This window comes from Silurus aristotelis, assembly GCF_946808225.1.
Source record: "Silurus aristotelis genome assembly, chromosome: 29".
Taxonomy (NCBI): Eukaryota; Metazoa; Chordata; class Actinopteri; order Siluriformes; family Siluridae; genus Silurus; species Silurus aristotelis.
Genome location: NC_139602.1, coordinates 7,490,552 through 7,507,907, shown reverse-complemented (window position 1 = coordinate 7,507,907; position 17,356 = coordinate 7,490,552). Strand labels below are relative to the sequence as shown.

The 17,356-nt window shown below is 40.2% G+C and overlaps 1 protein-coding gene across 1 annotated transcript in view; it reads right to left on the bottom strand.

Annotated features, from left to right (window-relative positions):
- Positions 1-5,074: 5,074 nt before the first annotated feature.
- The window catches only part of kcnk2b (potassium channel, subfamily K, member 2b), a 28,392-nt gene continuing 16,110 nt past the window's right edge, over positions 5,075-17,356 (bottom strand). The window contains exons 4-7 of the mRNA XM_083535136.1: positions 16,984-17,144; positions 14,067-14,289; positions 13,645-13,784; positions 5,075-8,327 (exon numbers count right to left, since the gene is read on the bottom strand). Coding sequence (XP_083391262.1) covers positions 7,995-8,327; positions 13,645-13,784; positions 14,067-14,289; positions 16,984-17,144 — 857 coding nt within the window. The 3' untranslated portion in view covers positions 5,075-7,994. The remainder of the gene's footprint in view (positions 8,328-13,644; positions 13,785-14,066; positions 14,290-16,983; positions 17,145-17,356) is intronic.

Genomic DNA, 17,356 nt, shown 5'->3' with positions numbered 1-17,356 from the left:
AGACCCACAAATTGGATATATTATAACTCACAATTAACAACCACAGTAAGACTCAAAGATCAGTCTGACCCACAATCAGATAAACATCAGACCCATTGTGAAATCCTGATCAGACCAACAATTGGACCCATACAAAACCCATTGTGAGACCTACGATCAGACACATTCTGAGACCCACAACCAGACCATATATCAGACCCATTGTGAGATCCAGATTAGTACACCAATCGGACCCATTATTAAGACTCACAATTGAACACACAGTGAAACTCAAAGATCTCACTCTCAATTAGACCCCTGACCAGACTTTGTGACACAATCAGACCAAAAATCAGACCCAAGATCCAGATCAATCAGATCAATTGTGAGACCTATGATGAGACCCATTGTGAAACCCCTAATCAGACCCACTGTGTGATTCACAATTGGACCTCCAATCAGCCTCACAGCCAGACTCACTGTGAGACTCACAAAAAATTATCAGACAAACAAATTAGACTCTGTCCGACTCACCAATTGTGAGACTCAAGAGAGTCGAAGAATCAGACACACAATCAGATCCACAGTCACAGTCACTGTGAGACTCATAATCAGAACCACAATCAGAACTGTTATGGAACTCACAATCAGACTCATTGTCAGACCATCAGATCTGTTGTGGGATTCACTATCAGACAGATTGTAAGACCCATGGTTAGACCCACTTTGTGATCCAAGATCAGACCACAATCAGATCCACAATCAGACCAAATATCACACCTATTGTGAGATTCAGATTGGACCAACAATCCAACACACAAACAGACCCACAATCAAACCTATTGTATGGTGTATTAGATCCACAATCAGACCGATTCTAAGACCCATGATTAGACCAACTGTGTGATCAACCAGAAACTCAAACTCGGTGAAACTCTAAAGTCATGTAGGTTGCTCGATTCCTCACACCCGCCCACTTCTCTCTTTTTTAAGCTGCTCGATGTACTCGGAGAAACACGCTAATAACCCGGGTCTTTCTACATGAGCTGCCAGACATATTGGCATAATTAGCACTTCACTTGTACTCCTTAGAGACGATGGAAGCTTCCTGCTTGCTCCGCCATGCGCTAATATCAGCCGATCAGGCACACCTGCGAGCTTCAGTACCTCTCCCAGTCACTGGATGTCCACATGTCGAGTGTCAGGGGGGCGGCATGAGAGATCTGGTGTCGCTCTGAAATCATAAAAAGGTCACTCTGACTTTCATCTCATGGCTAACACCACGGGAGACTACCACGCACCACGTTTAGCAACGAGGAGAATCAAAAACATCCGAGTATTTTTAGCTCAGCGGTTTGCAGTGCAGTAGAAAAGACCCTTTGATCCAAATCCATGGAAGGAAGTTAGGATGATGGATCGGGTTGCCACTTCCTGTTGCTGTAAACCTGTTTAAGTGTGAGGATTAACATTTATTAGTCACTTTAAAACCTTTTGGGGGTCTCAAAAAGGTTCCATTCGCTAATTCTTTTTGGAATCAAACTCTTGAAATTCTGCTAACAACTCCAGAGCTGCAAGACAAAGCACTTTACAGCTAGCATGTACCAATTTATGGCACCAATATCAAATCTACCCTTCATATCCAAAATTTAAGAAAAGGTTGTAGCACAGCAGTTATGCTCACGCCTACTTATGAATAACATTTTTTAAATGTATCAGTCAGGATTTCGGCCTCATCATAGCACAGAGACGGCGCTAGTTAAGGTGGTAAATGACCTGTTATTGGCCTCTGATCAGAGTTTTGTCTCCTTACTTGTTTTGCTCGACCTTAGTGCAGCTTTTGACACCATTGATCACACTATACTACTTGCTAGACTTGAGAACGTTGTTGGAATAAAGGGAACAGCTCTCTCTTTGCTCAAGTCTTATTTGACTGATCGCTATCAGTTTGTTGATGTAAATGGTGAGTTCTCCACACTCTCTGAGGTAACGTTTGATGTTCCTCAAGGATCTGTCTTAGGCCCTCTGCTTTTCTCTTTATATATGCTGCCTCTTGGAGAAATTATTCATAAACATGGTATTAGATTCCATTGCTATGCTGATGATACACAGCTGTATATTTCAGCAAAGCCAGATGAGAGAGATCAGCTTAACAATGTTGAAAAATGTGTAAAGGACATTAGACAGTGGATGCTCGATAACTTTCTTCTGCTAAACTCAGATAAGACGAAAGTACTTTTACTAGGACCACATGCAGCTAGAAGCAAACTTTCCGATTACGTAGCATCTCTGGATGGTGTTTCTCTTTCAGCGTGTATGGCTGTCAAAGTACAAGCCGTGTGATTATTGACCCAAGTCTTTCCTTTTGAGGCTCACGTGAATAATATTACCAGGATCGCCTTCTTTCACCTTAGAAATATTGCTAAAATTAGAAATATGATGTCGTTACAGGATGCAGAAAAACTAGTTCATGCTTTTGTTACTTCTAGATTAGACTACTGTAACGCTTTACTGTCTGGGTGTGCGAGTAAGTGCATAAATAAGCTTCAGTTAGTTCAGAATGCAGCAGCAAGAGTCCTCACTAGATCTAGGAAATATGACCACATCACCCCTGTATTAATCAGTCTGCACTGGCTCCTAATCAAATCTCGGATTGATTATAAAATACTACTACTGACGTATAAAGCACTTAACGGTATCTGAGTGAACTTCTGTACCAGTATGACCCTCCACGCCTACTACTGTGTTGCCTTTTGGTTCTCCCTTTTAGTTATGCTGCCATAGCGAGTCTTGCCGGAGTCCAAACTGCACAGTGACTTTAACTCTCATGCAACAATAGGTACACTTAATAATCCATATCCTTCTCTTCCTGTCACCCTCTTCTCTCTCTCTCTCTCTCTCTCTCTTCTCTCTCTCTCTCTCTCTCTCTCTCTCTCTCTCTCTCTCTCTCTCTCTCTCTCTCTCTCTCTCGGTCGAGTTAAACATGCTCCTGAGGCTCCAGTGACCACTGTTTCTGCCCCTCTCCCCTCCGTGGATCTTCCCACTTCCTCCAGGCCTGCCTCTGGATAGTGTTCTCTTTGACTGGAGGCCACTCTGTGCAGCTGGGGAAGGTTTGTCATCAACGCCTTGGGTGGTTCCATGAAATTCCGGAGTAAGAACGGGAGCTTTGAGGATGGATTGGACTGTAGTTGATGTCAACAGTCTCCTACACTGACTCAGGAATACAGTTCGCTTTTGATCATCATCACTGTACCCCGCAACATTGTATACCTGCCACAAATGGACATTCGGTGTAACCCAGATGAGGATGGGTTCCCTCTTGAGTCTGGTTCCTCTCAAGGTTTCCTTCTTATGCCATCTCGGGGAGTTTTTCCTTGCCACAGTCGCCACCGGTCGTTCACCGGGACAAACTTACTCATAAAGAACATATACATTTTTAATCACCGCATTATTTGTGTAAAGCTGCTTTAAGACAATGTTCATTGTTAAAAGCGCTATACAAATAAAAATGAATTGAATTGAATTGAATGACTCGTTAGCCGCGCCCGTCTTAGCCACAGGCATTAAAATCAGTCAATTTGTTTGTTTTTGAAGTGAATTGATATAGATATCGGTGTACGATGGGGTTCAAGTGGAGATTTGAACGAAAAACAAAGGCAAAAGAAAGAAGAAGAAGCAATTTTGCTAATTAGCAATTTACCATACAACTTTTTTGTTTTCTACCAGTACCGGTTCAATGGAAATTTGCATAAAATAAAATGAAGGATTAATTTAATACAATTTACAATAGTTGACACATTTCTAAAACATTTTCCCATACAGGACAGTTGGACATCTAATTTATTAAAATGTAAATAAAAGTTCTTTGAATATGCAAATATCTTTCTAGTTCTTTTGAATATGCAAATCAGAGATATGCAGTACAGCGGACAAAAAAAACCCAAAACAATAATTTTTTCTATTGCACGCTAATCATCTGTTAGCGATTGCACACGTTCGTTCATTCGTTGTCCGGCTTTTGAGTTTAAATCTAAAAAAGCGTACGGTGATTGCGCTCGAAGTGACGCAGTTCAGATCTGACCGTTTTCACGCACGTTTAATGCACCGTCAGATCCAGTTCGTGCCGATATCGTACGCCCATGCCGTGTAATGAGTTCTATTCAAAACTGATGTGTGTGTAGAAGTGTGTGTGTATATAAGTGTGCATGTGTGTGTGTGCGAAAGAATGCTTTCACACAGCCAGACGCCTTTGTTCAGATTGACCTGCCTTCATGGAACAATGAATCGGCGGTATTAGCACGTTTTCAGTTATTCTCGATCCTCTTATCGTGTGGTCACGTCATCACATGATCGCGTGCAGGCATCATGAGCGCAAGGTCAGGTTGAGCGTGACGCAGCGTGTTAGGTGTGTGTTAAGGGCTAAATAATGATATTCCTGCATATCTCAGGGACAATAAATAAAATACACACCTTACACACATTAATGTTTCATCTGTGAACAAATCATTGTTTTGGACAAATCATTGAAGCAAACAAATAGTTTTTGTCCATTTTCATGTACTAATATTTTTATTAGTTTAAGTAATGCCCTTTGTAAAACTCGTGACTGCTTTGGCGTATCTGATTGGTTGAAGCACGCCTGAGACTCGGTGTTGAGTTTAAACAAATTGAAAAATGTGTGTTGTGAACAAAACAAATGGCATTCGTCGTCATTGATTGAGTTATGTGAAGAACCTGCTACATAAATGTGTAAAATTTCTTAGAACAAAAATTTTCATTAAAAAAAAAAAACAATTGTGTACCTTCAATTTTGTGGTAACAGTTTGGACAAGAGTTAGATGTGGCTGGAAAAACCGTGTGCCCTAATACTTTCGGATAAAATCGTGTATGTTTATTCTTAAATGCATTATATATATATATATAAGGAAACAACTTCTGGATATAGAAGAGCGAAAAAACTGACTGAATACAAGGAACTTTTTTGTTGTTGCCAGTTGCAAAGAAATCCCTCTTTGTTTGAGTTTTTTTCATGGTGCACATTTGACATTTGGAATGAAGATCAGTGTGTGTGTCGATAAATCAAACCACAAATCTGTCATTGTATAAAAAGAAGGATCTTTATTATATAAGTTTATCGATGGGTGGGGAAAAAAGAAAACATAATAGGTGATTTACATAACACAAGCAGAGTCTATTAACACTGTTTCAAGCCCTTTGTTGGAGCTGAATCGTGAAAAAGAAATAAACAAACATGCATGAGTTTGTCACTTCATTGAGCTCGGACTCATCTAGAAAAAGTACAAGTTCGTTGTCGAATTGAGCGATTTCAATGGCCTTTTAATACATTCATTAGTAACCTTGAGATACATTCATTACGAACGACAGATCGGCGGAAACACCAGTCTACCGTTCAAGTAAAGCTAAAGGGTGGGGTTATAAGGCCAAATTGTGGAAACTATCACAAATGGCACAAGTGTGTGATTCTGGGAAAAAATGAGTGATGAGTGAATGTGTTTTCAGTTATAAGTGATTTTACATTGCACCAACTCAGTTGTGGAGTTAGCTTAGCTGAGTGCTACATTGGTTTACGTAAAAAAAATGATAGTAAGCCAATAGAAAGAAAGATTTATGGTTCCGGTAAAGAGTTTATATGTGAATAAGCTGGTTTCGAAGATCCAAGTCATCAAAATTATCCGATCCTTTCTTTCGCTAGTCTTGACCTATTTCCTTCCTCTCATACCACAGCGACTTGCTAACAGATAATCATTTTCTATGGCGTAAAAACGGAAACTCATCCTTCCTGAAGATGGAAAAACCTCTGATTGTGACAAACCGCTGATCAAGATCTTGTGACCAAACGAATTTAAATTTTATCTAATAAATAAATAACAGTATCTTGAAGTCGTACCCTGAATCCCAAGTTTAGATGGTTTTCTGTGAGTAAAAGCTACATTTTTCATCACACACACACACACATACACACACACACACACACACACACACACACACACACACACACACACACACACACACACACACAAACACTCCCCTGCAGGCAGCAGACATTTTTGTAAAAGAAGGTCTTATCTGAGCTGCAGCATTGCTCTTTTGCTCTCTTTCTCTTTTTTTTCTCTTTGGAACATCATGAACCTCACCAGTTTCCCATGAGTTGATAGCAGGTTTGATAAAAAAAAAAAAAAAAAAAAAACCACCCAAAAATTATAACTTTGTACATTCCACATCAGTCCTGTGAGTCCCTGGATTTCCACACACTAGTTGTTCCACTCATTCCATAACATTTTAATTGCAACTTTCCCTTTGCTTGCATATGAATGCCCTGAAGGATGCTGCTTTCAATAACATGTATAACCAATACAAATTAGTACTGGTTAACCCTAACCCCTAACCCTAACTTCAACCCTTTGCACCAACCCTAAACCTTAACCCTTAAACTCAACCACTAAAAATTCTAGCCCTAAGTTTAACCCTACTTAAAAACCCCAACTCATAAACCTAAACCCAAACCCCTACTGAAACCTCTAATTCATAATCCTATCCCGACCAATTTCTTTAACCTATCTCTAACCCTAACTCTAAAACCCTTTACCTCTAAACCTAACTCCTTAACCCTGAACCTTCCTCTAATCACATAAACATAATCCCAATCGCCATAACCCTAACTCAAACCATAACTCTTTAACCCTAGACCTTTCTCCTAACAATATAACCTAAACTTAAATCCCATACCCCAACCCAAACCTAAATCTCTTATCCCTAACTCAAACCCTATACCATAACTCCCTATCCCAAACCTAAGTGAAAATGTAAACCAAATCCCTAAGTCTAACCCTAACTCCTTAACCCTTAACCTTTCCTCTAACCATATAACCTAACCCAAAACCACTTACCCCAACCCTAATCCCATATGCTTAACCCCTAAACCTAACCCTAACCCACTAACCCTGCTTGCTAATCATTAGCCCACACCTGTTTTATTTTTTATCCATTATTATTTTGTGATAACTGTAAAATCTCTGGAATCATTTGGATCTTTTATCAACTAGACACTGTCCATGGTGGGCAAGGTGCTTCAGGGAGAAAAACCTCAAGCAAATCGCAAGCACTAAGAGCAAAGTTATGAAATAAAATATTGCTATCAATATTTTAAAATCAAACGCATGAAAACGGCTTGTCATGTAGGGCTTGTCATTTCTAAACTAAATTGTGTGAATTCTTCAAAATGTATCGTGGAACTGCGATGGCAGTCTGCATCCGAAATGCCACCGGATCGCTCAAGAGTCACTGATTTGTAGTCTGTGTGAAGTGGAAAGTGTGTGTGCGAGGCAAAATACACTCGTTTGGCATGCCGTAGTAACCATGGTGATCCTCGAGGGATTCAACCGAGAGCCTTGTGTCCTTTTCCCAGATCGTCATAGCAACAGTGGACCTTGGTAACCCGGGGTCACCTACTTGCCCATACGTGGGATTTCAAACCCCATGTGGGTTGCTTTTAGGTTGATATCTGAGCAGGTTCCAGAAATAGATCAATACATGCAGGGTTGAGTTCGGTAGTCATTAAGGCACTAAATGAATCTGAGGGCTACAAGACGTAGACATGGGCATTCCTTGCTTTCTCGGAACGTCTGAAGCACAATGACATTCAAATTGTTAGTCCTCAAATAAGTGAAAAGAAAAGACAAAGCTGGTTCATTGTTGACAAGAGATACAAGGAAGTATACCTTCATTGGTCAGAGACTTGCAAGCTCCTTGGTGAGCTTCTCAGAAAAAAAAAGGGGGCAGGATCAAGGGTGCATGTGCAGGAGGGTTAATCCTGAAAATGCTCTGGTGTTTGTTCCTGCGTAAGCAGAGAACGTCGGGGATAAGAATTGATCGGTGCATAAGTTTGAATCCGGTAATCCGACACACCTATCCTTTCTCACTCATTGCGCCCTCTGTCATTTGACAATATTCCAATGTCTTCCATAGTTCTTTTATTTTTTGTCTCCCCTCATTACGTCTCATTTTAGATGTTCTATGATGGCAATGTCGCGCCGGTCGGCATATTCCGGGCTGAGGCCGTTAAGGAAAAGGCTGCCATTGCGTGCCAGTGCAAGGGATGGATAGGTCTCTCGGTCCTCTCCCAAGTTGACGGAGAGTGCTCGCTTGCCCGGCGTCATCTCCTGGCTGATAGGCACGTTGTTGATGCTAAGCTCAGCCGAGAGCTTGCGCTTGATGGAAGCGGCACGTTGGAACCTGTCGTAGATGTCCACGCTAAGGCGCCGGCGCGTCTCTTTAAACTCAGCAGAAACGTTAGCCGTCCATTCGGCGGCGTGCGCCCGGAACTCGCCCACCTGAGGGATCAAGACAGGTCTTTATATCACGCTGGGAATGATATTGCATGAAGAGGTTAAGGATAAACAAGAAATTCTGAGCCATTTATAGCTACATTTAATTTGATATTAATTCCTATTATCACTTGCTGTATCGCAAAGTTGATCAGTTTCTTGTATGAGGTGGTAAAAAAGATTAGAGTCTAATACTGTCAATTATCGATATCTGAAAGACTTTCAACGTGCTCGACCACGAAGAATGTCGAAATCATTCAGCAACTTGTGCATGATGATCTTCTAAGAACTATCCACATGATCTCACTTCTGCACCCACCCTACTCGCAAGATTTGGCTCCTGCGGACTTCTCGAAGCTGAAGATTCAGCTCAAAGGTTGCCTTATTGACACCATCACGAAGACCAAGAGTAAATTGCAAAAGGTTCTTTTGCAAAAAAGAAAAAAAGAAAAAAAAAAGAAAACTTCCAGGACACCACCTTCAGATTACGAGGAAAACTTACCAAAAATTGCATAATTGTTATTATTATTATTATTATTATTATTATTATTATTATTATTATTATTATTATTATACACCCCTTGAATAATGTATACCCTTCCTCTACATTCCTCTTAAGCTGTTACTATTGAATTAAAGTATTCAAAAGAGCGACCAATAGGATTTGAGAATTCAACTGTGTTTAATATATATATATATATATATATATATATATATATATATATATATATATATATATATATATATATATATATATATATATATATATATATATACATTGAGGAAAATAAGTATTTAAACACCCTGCTATTTTGCAAGTTTTCCCACTCAGAAATCATGGAGGGGTCTGAAATTGTCATCGTAGGTGCATGTCCACTGTGAGAGACATAATCTAAAAAAAATCCAGAAATCACAATATATAATTTTTAAACTATTTATTTGTATGATACAGCTGCAAATAAGTATTTGAACACCTGTCTATCAGCTAGAATTCTGACCCTCAAAGACCTGTTAGTCTGCCTTTAAAATGTCCACCTCCACTACATTTATTATCCTAAATTAGATGCATCTGTTTGAGGTCGTTAGCTGCATAAAGACACCTGTCCACCCCATACAATCAGTAAGAATCCAACTACTAACATGGCCAAGACCAAAGAGCTGTCCAAAGACACTAGAGACAAAATTGTACACCTCCACAAGGCTGGAAAGGGCTATGGGGAAATTGCCAAGCAGCTTGGTAAAAAAAGGTCCACTGTTGGAGCAATCATTAGAAAATGGAAGAAGCTAAACATGACTGTCAATCTCCCTCGGACTGGGGCTCCATGCAAGATCTCACCTCGTGGGGTCTCAATGATCCTAAGGAAGGTGAGAAATCAGCCCAGAACTACATGGGAGAAGCTGGTCAATGACCTGAAAAGAGCTGGGACCACCGTTTCCAAGGTTACTGTTGGTAATACACTAAGACGTCATGGTTTGAAATCATTCATGGTACGGAAGGTTCCCCTGCTTAAACCAGCACATGTCCAGGCACGTCTTAAGTTTGCAAATGACCATTTGGATGATCCAGAGGAACTTTTGGGTCATAATTCCACTAAATGTGTTTGGAGGAAGAAGAATGATGAGTACCATCGCAAGAACACCATCCCTACTGTGAAGCATGGGGGTGGTAGCATCATGCTTTGGGGGTGTTTTTCTGCACATGGGACAGGGCGACTGCACTGTATTAAGGAGAGGATGACCGGGGCCATGTATTGCGAGACTTTGGGGAACAACCTCCTTCCCTCAGGTAGAGCATTTAAGATGGGTCGAGGCTGGGTCTTCCAACATGACAATGACCCGAAGCACACAGCCAGGATAACCAAGGTGTGGCTCTGTAAGAAGCATATCAAGGTTCTGGCGTGGCCTAGCCAGTCTCCAGACCTAAACCCAATAGAGAATCTTTGGAGGGAGCTCAAACTCCGTGTTTCTCAGCGACAGGCCAGAAACCTGACTGATCTAGAGAAGATCTGTGTGGAGGAGTGGGCCAAAATCCATCCTGCAATGTGTGCAAACCTGGTGAAAAACTACAGGAAACGTTTGACCTCTGTAATTGCAAACAAAGGCTACTGTACCAAATATTAACATTGACTTTCTCAGGTGTTCAAATACTTATTTGCAGCTGTATCATACAAATAAATAGTTAAAAAATCATACATTGTGATATCTGGATTTTTTTTTTTTTAGATTATGTCTCTCACAGTGGACATGCACCTACGATGACAATTTCAGACCCCTCCATGATTTCTAAGTGGGAGAACTTTCAAAATAGCAGGGTGTTCAAATACTTATTTTCCTCATTGTATATATATCGGCAAATGTTTGTGGACATCTAAGCGTAAGCTCGGAATTGACTTTGCATAGGCATTGGACATTGGATCCGAAAGGTCGTGAGTTCAAATCCCAGCCACACCAAGGCATGTCCCTAAGCATTGCCCTTAACCTATAAATGTTAAGTGGCTCTGGATAGGGGGCTCTGGATAGGGGGCATCTGCGACGTCAAAAATGTACTTTTATGATCATCCAATTCCACATTGAGTCCCTATTTACTGTTTCAATAAGCTCCACTCTTCTGGAAAGATGTTTAACTAGATTTTGTGCTCATTCAAACACAAGAGTGTTAGGAAACTAGGTAGGGTCAGATCCTGATGGCGGTGAGGTGAGGAGGCCAGGGGGCGTTCCAATTTATCCAAATAAGGTTGGCGTTTGAAAGTAGGAAATTTTCCACATATTCCAACCCATGAAAAGCAGATATTCATGGATCATTGGGAACAGGGGCATCATCATAGATCATGTTTGAGCCCTACTAGTTCAAGTGAAGGGGCAAATTTTATGCCCTTCACAAACTTTCTGTACAAATGTGTATTGACAACATTTTGTGGAAACCGTTTAAAAAGCGTTCCAATACTTTCGGAAACAGAGTTTATAGTTTATAATGTTGAAAAAAAACAACACAGTTTGTATTTTCTATGTTTGTAAAAGCTTGTGAGCAAAAACCGAGCCACAGGGAACAAAATAATGAGCGGATGCAAATTAAAAGTGCGGAATGGCATTTAGAAGGTAATAAAAATGTTGAACAGACAATAATACTGAGGTGAAAAAGAGAGAACGAGAGAAAAAGAAGGAGGAACAGATTAAGTACAGGAACAGGCCTCTTTAAGTGAAATGAGTGTGTGTGGGTGAGAGACTGCAGAATACAATCTGCTATAAATACAGTAAAAGGAAGTATATTAAGATATAAAATAATGTAGGGTAAAGTGGCATCCCGTCTCTCTCTCTCTCTCTCTCTCTCTCTCTCTCTCTCTCTCTCTCTCTCTCTCTCTCTCTCTCATACTTATATATTTCTTTTCCTATGATTTTCTTTTTTCCTTTCTCATTAACATTTAACTTATGTTCATTTTGGTTTGTTTGTTTGTTTGCTTCTTTCTTTTTTTCTTTCTTTCTTTCTTTCTTTCTTTCTTTCTTTCTTTCTTTCTTTCTTTCTTTCTTTCTTTCTTTTCCTACTTTCTTTCTTTCTTTTTTTCTTTCTTTCTTTCATCGTTTCCCTTATATTCCAGATTTCTTTCTTTCTGTTTTTCTTTGTCTGTGTCTCTTTCTTTCTTTGTCTGTGTCTCTTTCTCTTCTTCTCTTTTTTTGTCTGTCTTTCTCTTTCATTACATATTGGTCTTTCTTTCTTTCTTTCTTTCTTTCTTTCTTTCTTTCTTTCTTTCTTTCTTTCTTTCTTTCTTTCTTTCTTTCTTTCTTTCTTTCTTTCTTTCTTTCTTTCTTTCTGTTTTTCTTTGTCTGTGTCTCTTTCTCTTCTTTTTTTGTGTGTCTTTCTTTTCTTTTTTGTGTGTCTTTCTCTTTCATTACATATTGGTCTTTCTTTCTTTCTTTCTTTCTTTCTTTCTTTCTTTCTTTCTTTCTTTCTTTCTTTCTTTCTTTCTTTGAAGAAAAGTAAGAAAGAAAAATCTTCTATTCAAACCTACTGGTAAATATATGTACGTGTGTGTGTGTGTGTGTGTGTGTGTGTGTGTGTGTGTGTGTGTGTGTGTGTGTGTGTGTGTGTGTGTGTGTGTACTCTAATACACAATCACAATCACTACAGCTGAATAACATCTGATTACAATTGCTATGTGTGTGTGCGTGTGTGTGTGTGCGTGTGTGTGTGTGTGTGTGTGTGTGTGTGTGTGTGTGTGTGTGTGTGGGCTCTACCTTCCGTCCAGCCCATGTGAATCTTACCCTGAATTGTACCATATGCATTGAATCTCTGTTAGAACAACAGGAAATGGTGGTTGCTAGGAAACCTGCACCAGGTGTGATGCCAACTGGGGGTTAGTTGGCTATTTGAGCACTTAACTGCTTTAATCCCGAAAGATTAGTCACGACTGTCTGCCTTCTGTTGTTTTTCTTTTTTCTTTTTTCTTCCCCCTGTTTTGCTGGCCTGAACTCTTTCAGACTCCAAACCCAATCAGATTTCAACCATCACATCACATGCTGCAGAGGTCAAAGGAATCTGTTGAATCAACCCTGCGGAGCAGATTTTTTACGTCCTTTGTTAGAATGGTCTGATAGCGTGCTAGTCCAAGCTTGTAAAAGTTTTTTTTATTTCACAACGTCTGACAGAGGAGAAGAAAATTACAATTTACAGGACGCAAGCTGGAAGTCTTGAGGAAAGGTCGCCCCAAAGTTCAAAAACATTTGTTCAGCTTTTTCAAGAACTACTTTTGCAACTTCTTTAGCTTTAAAACACACAATTTGCCTTTAAATCCCCAGGAAAACCTGCATTGCACAGAAAATAAATGCAGAGAAAACCCAAGGTAATTTTAATCGGTTGATATCGATGCTTCTAAAAGAGATGATGTATGTGGGAGGTGCAGTTGTGGCTACAGTGAAAGAAGACTTGTTGCGTTGTGTTCTGCTTTGGTAATAGTACTATTGATGTTTTCAATAGCCGTGGTGTCATAATGATGGCGATAAGAGGGGAATTGATTTGAACAAAAGGTGACTGAAGGCCTAGGGGTGAAATGCACGGAACTGGCAACTAATAACATTTGACTTTCTGTCTGTTTTTTGGCGCACTGGAACCGATTTCTTGCAAACTATTTTTTCTATTGTTTATTTTCTAATGAATAAACCTTTGGTGCTGAGGATAGGGTCGGGTTCACTTTTAAGTCTGGTTCCTTCCAAGGTTTCTTCAAGATAGGAGTTTTTCCCTGCCACTTTCACCAATGACTCGATAAATTAGGGATACGTCTAGACTTGTACATGGAAGGTTATTTCAAAACGGGTTTCCACTGAGCTTTACCTCCTCCTTGGTTTTCTTCGAGATGACCCGGAACCAGTCTCCGATCATACTAAGGACGGCGGCGAAGTAAGCCAGGCCCACCAGAATCCAAAACCATACCACCGGTTTATAATAGTCCAGGTACTCCATCTCTGAGCCACCTGGATGAGAGAGAAAGAGAGAGCGAGAGAACTTCACTTCAACTACGAAGCCCAAACCCGTTCCAGCTTACCGATGCATCAAAATATGCTTTCTATGTTTTGGAAGATGTTGAAGATCTCCTGCTATAGAGCTATAGAACTATTGGAGTGAATGGGAACGCCACCCCAGGCCTCTTTGCTAACTTTACTGATTTTTGCTAACTTCTGGCCCTTGTGATATATAGCTATAAAGAATATATAGAGATATACAGGTATATAGAAATTGAATTTGTCGTTATTTACCGTTGCTGTCCTGGTGCTGACGGCGCTCGCCCTCGCCGGCGACGAAATCGCCGAAGCCGATGGTTGTCAAGGTGATGACGACGAAGTAAATGGCCTCGAGTGCACTCCAGCCCTCGATGTGCTTGAAGATGATGGCTGGCAACGTGACAAAAAGTAGGCAGCCGAAGAGGATGAAGAGCACCGTGGAGATCACACGGATCTTGGTCTGGCTCACGTTCCACTTCTGTAGTGAAAGAGAAAGGGATGAGTTGCTTTATGGTTTGTAGGTTTTTTTAGGGTTGTCATATGTGGGATGGGCAGATGGATAAATGGACAGAGAGGGGGATGGATGAGGATGAAGGGATGGATATATATATATATATATATATATATATATATATATATATATATATATATATATATATATATATATATATATATATATATCAATGGATGGATGGATGGATGAATAGATAGATACATGCATAGCCATATTGCATACATGGATGGAGGGATGGGTAAGTAAATGGATAATTACATATTGAAATGTATAATGTACAGACAAATAAATAAATAGATAAATGAATAAATGGATGGATGGAAGGTTTATAGTTATGTAATCAGGGTCATGCATAGAGGGATGTGTAAATGGATGTAAATTAGACAGTATATTTAGAAGGCACAGGGGAATGTATATATCAGAGAGCCACCAGTAACGCCTCCCTCCGACGCTCAACATTCTCCACAGCCTCTCCTCCTACTAATCACCTACACCCGTCCCCTTTAAAAGGTCCCTATTCCCCTTTACTCACCATCTGATCTACCGTAAACTTACCATAGATCATACGGACTACCTACCGCTCCTACGCCCTCCTGAGTTGCCTCTTGTAAAACAGGTCTTAGTTAAGTTTATTGTTTCCTGCACTCTGGTCTGGTCTATCCGTGACAGTATAATGTGTGGATATAAATAAACAACACAGAGTTCAGAAACAACACGTGCAATAAAGCAATAAATGTCATCCTCCTCCAATAATCGACCTGCATTCTATTAGCCAGGTCAATCATCTGAGATCAGATTGTAAAAACTGTACATTTCCTTGTAAAACATTTGAGTTTGTCCTAATGTTCATTCCATCCACTGGATCCACTGAAAGATGCTGAGAAATGAGAAAATATTGAGAACCATTCCAACCTATTTATCCATCTCTTCCATCTATCCGTCCATCTATTTTTGCCAATGTCAAAACCTTATCCTGATACATGTTATTTCCGCAACAGCAATTTTTTTTCTCTGTTGCAAATATTTAGGTTTAGAAATAATTGTCGCTCTGTCATGGATATTTTTCCATGTTTTCTGTTGTTCCCTGCAAATCACAAATCGTGCAAGAGTATTGACTTAATTAGGGTAATAAACCATATTATACTTTTGCAGCATTCCAATCTGCGTTGAAAAATAAGGCTCGGCGGGGCGCAGTATTATTTCCTGCCATAAAAAAAGAAGTCGGGCTTGAGAGATAAGATAAAGAGACTTTAATTAAATGGAGTTGTCAGCTGTTTTAGAGCTTCCTGATTCCATATTTAGTCATTATTTACTTTTAGAATAAGCTCCACTCTTCTGGGAAGATGTTCCGTAGGATTTGGTGAAGATTTGGTGGAGATTTGGTGGAGTGTTAGCAAAGTCAGGTACTGATAAAGCTAAGAAAGCGAGCAGGCCTGGGGTGGATTTCCAATACATCCCAAATGTTTTCAATAGGGTTCTGTCTCTACAGCAGGAGATCTTCATCATCGTCCAACCTACGGTCATTGGTATTGTCATGATCGACCAGGTTTGAGTCTCATAGTTTGAAGTTCCACAGCATCTCAAGACCGTTTGTTGAAGAACCACATATGACCGGAAGAGTCCGAGGTTCCAATACTTTCTTACTTTTGGTGCAATCCAACTTTCCAAAATTTTATAGCAAAACTTCTCCTCAGCTAGTGGATCATTTCAGCGTTTGAGTGTTTTCATGAGAACCGGGCACGTTTGTGAGTCGTTGGAGATGCTCAAAGGTTTTGAGGGGTTTTGAAGGAACCGAGTCTGAATGTGTAGGATTTATTGTTAATATTAGATACGGTCTGAACTCCTGCTTGGCATGTTCACGTCGATCCTAAAACATTGAACGTATAATTCAGCCTTGTTTTATTCTCCAGGATTAAAACCACATGCAGGTTGAGGAATTTTTTGGAAGTTCTAAAAACTTGAGTGAATCTGGAGACTCCTTTCACGAATGATGCCCTTGAGATGATCAAGAATTCCTCCTAAAGGATTATTATATTTATTAATGAATATACTCATATTGATTTCATTTAGCACATTTTCATGTAGTCAGTTCTGTCCTCCTACAATCTGCTCGGCTTTCTGATGCAGCACATGTCGAGGAACAGATCAGGTCGTGATGCACCGAGAGGCCACGTGACGCTCCTGCGAGGACTTTCAGTGCGAGCACAGCGTGAATTACGTCGAGAGCTCTTTTCCCAGGACAAACGATCCGTTACGAAGTAAGCAGCCGAGTCGGCATTTCAGGCCTCCCCAGGGTTGGCAGACTTTCAGAGAATGAAAAGTAACGTACTTTGTGAGAGAGAGAGAGAACCTGTGAGTCAGCACGATGGAGATCTTGTCCTAGGAGTCAAGAAAGTACATTTTTTCCGTCCATGTGCGGTTCCTGCCACAAAATTCATCTGGAGATATTATAACAGTAAATAAGAATTTAATAAGGAATCAGATATTTTAAATCCACATTTGTGTGTTTCACTCGTGTGCTGAAACATTTGTTTATCATATATGGGGAATAATTGAGAGATTAATGGAGTTGTGGTGGAATGATGAGGAGGTGTTCCATATGTCAATATTTCCAACCTTTTTTTTTTTTTTTTGCAAATCTAATATTCACCCACTCACCACGATCATCTTCTCTACTTTAGCGATGCCCTTTCCGAATATGGTCCCCAGCTGATCGCCAACTCCAGCCAGCAGGAAGCCAAACAGAGGGATTCCCAACAACGCGTACACAATGCAGAATATCCGGCCTCCTTCCGTATGAGGGGAAATGTTCCCGAATCCTGCCGGAGAGAAAGTACAGAAAGTAAAGATGAAGAGTATGACGTGAAAGTAAGTGCCACATGAGCCGAAGGGGTCTGCATAAGACGTGTCTAAATTCCGGACTGAATGTTTTGAATCCTTTCTAAATATCAAATTGTTCCCTTCTTTGTTTTTTTTTCTTCTCTACACATTTTCCAGATGCAGGTGCTTCAGATCCAGCGTATGAAAGAAA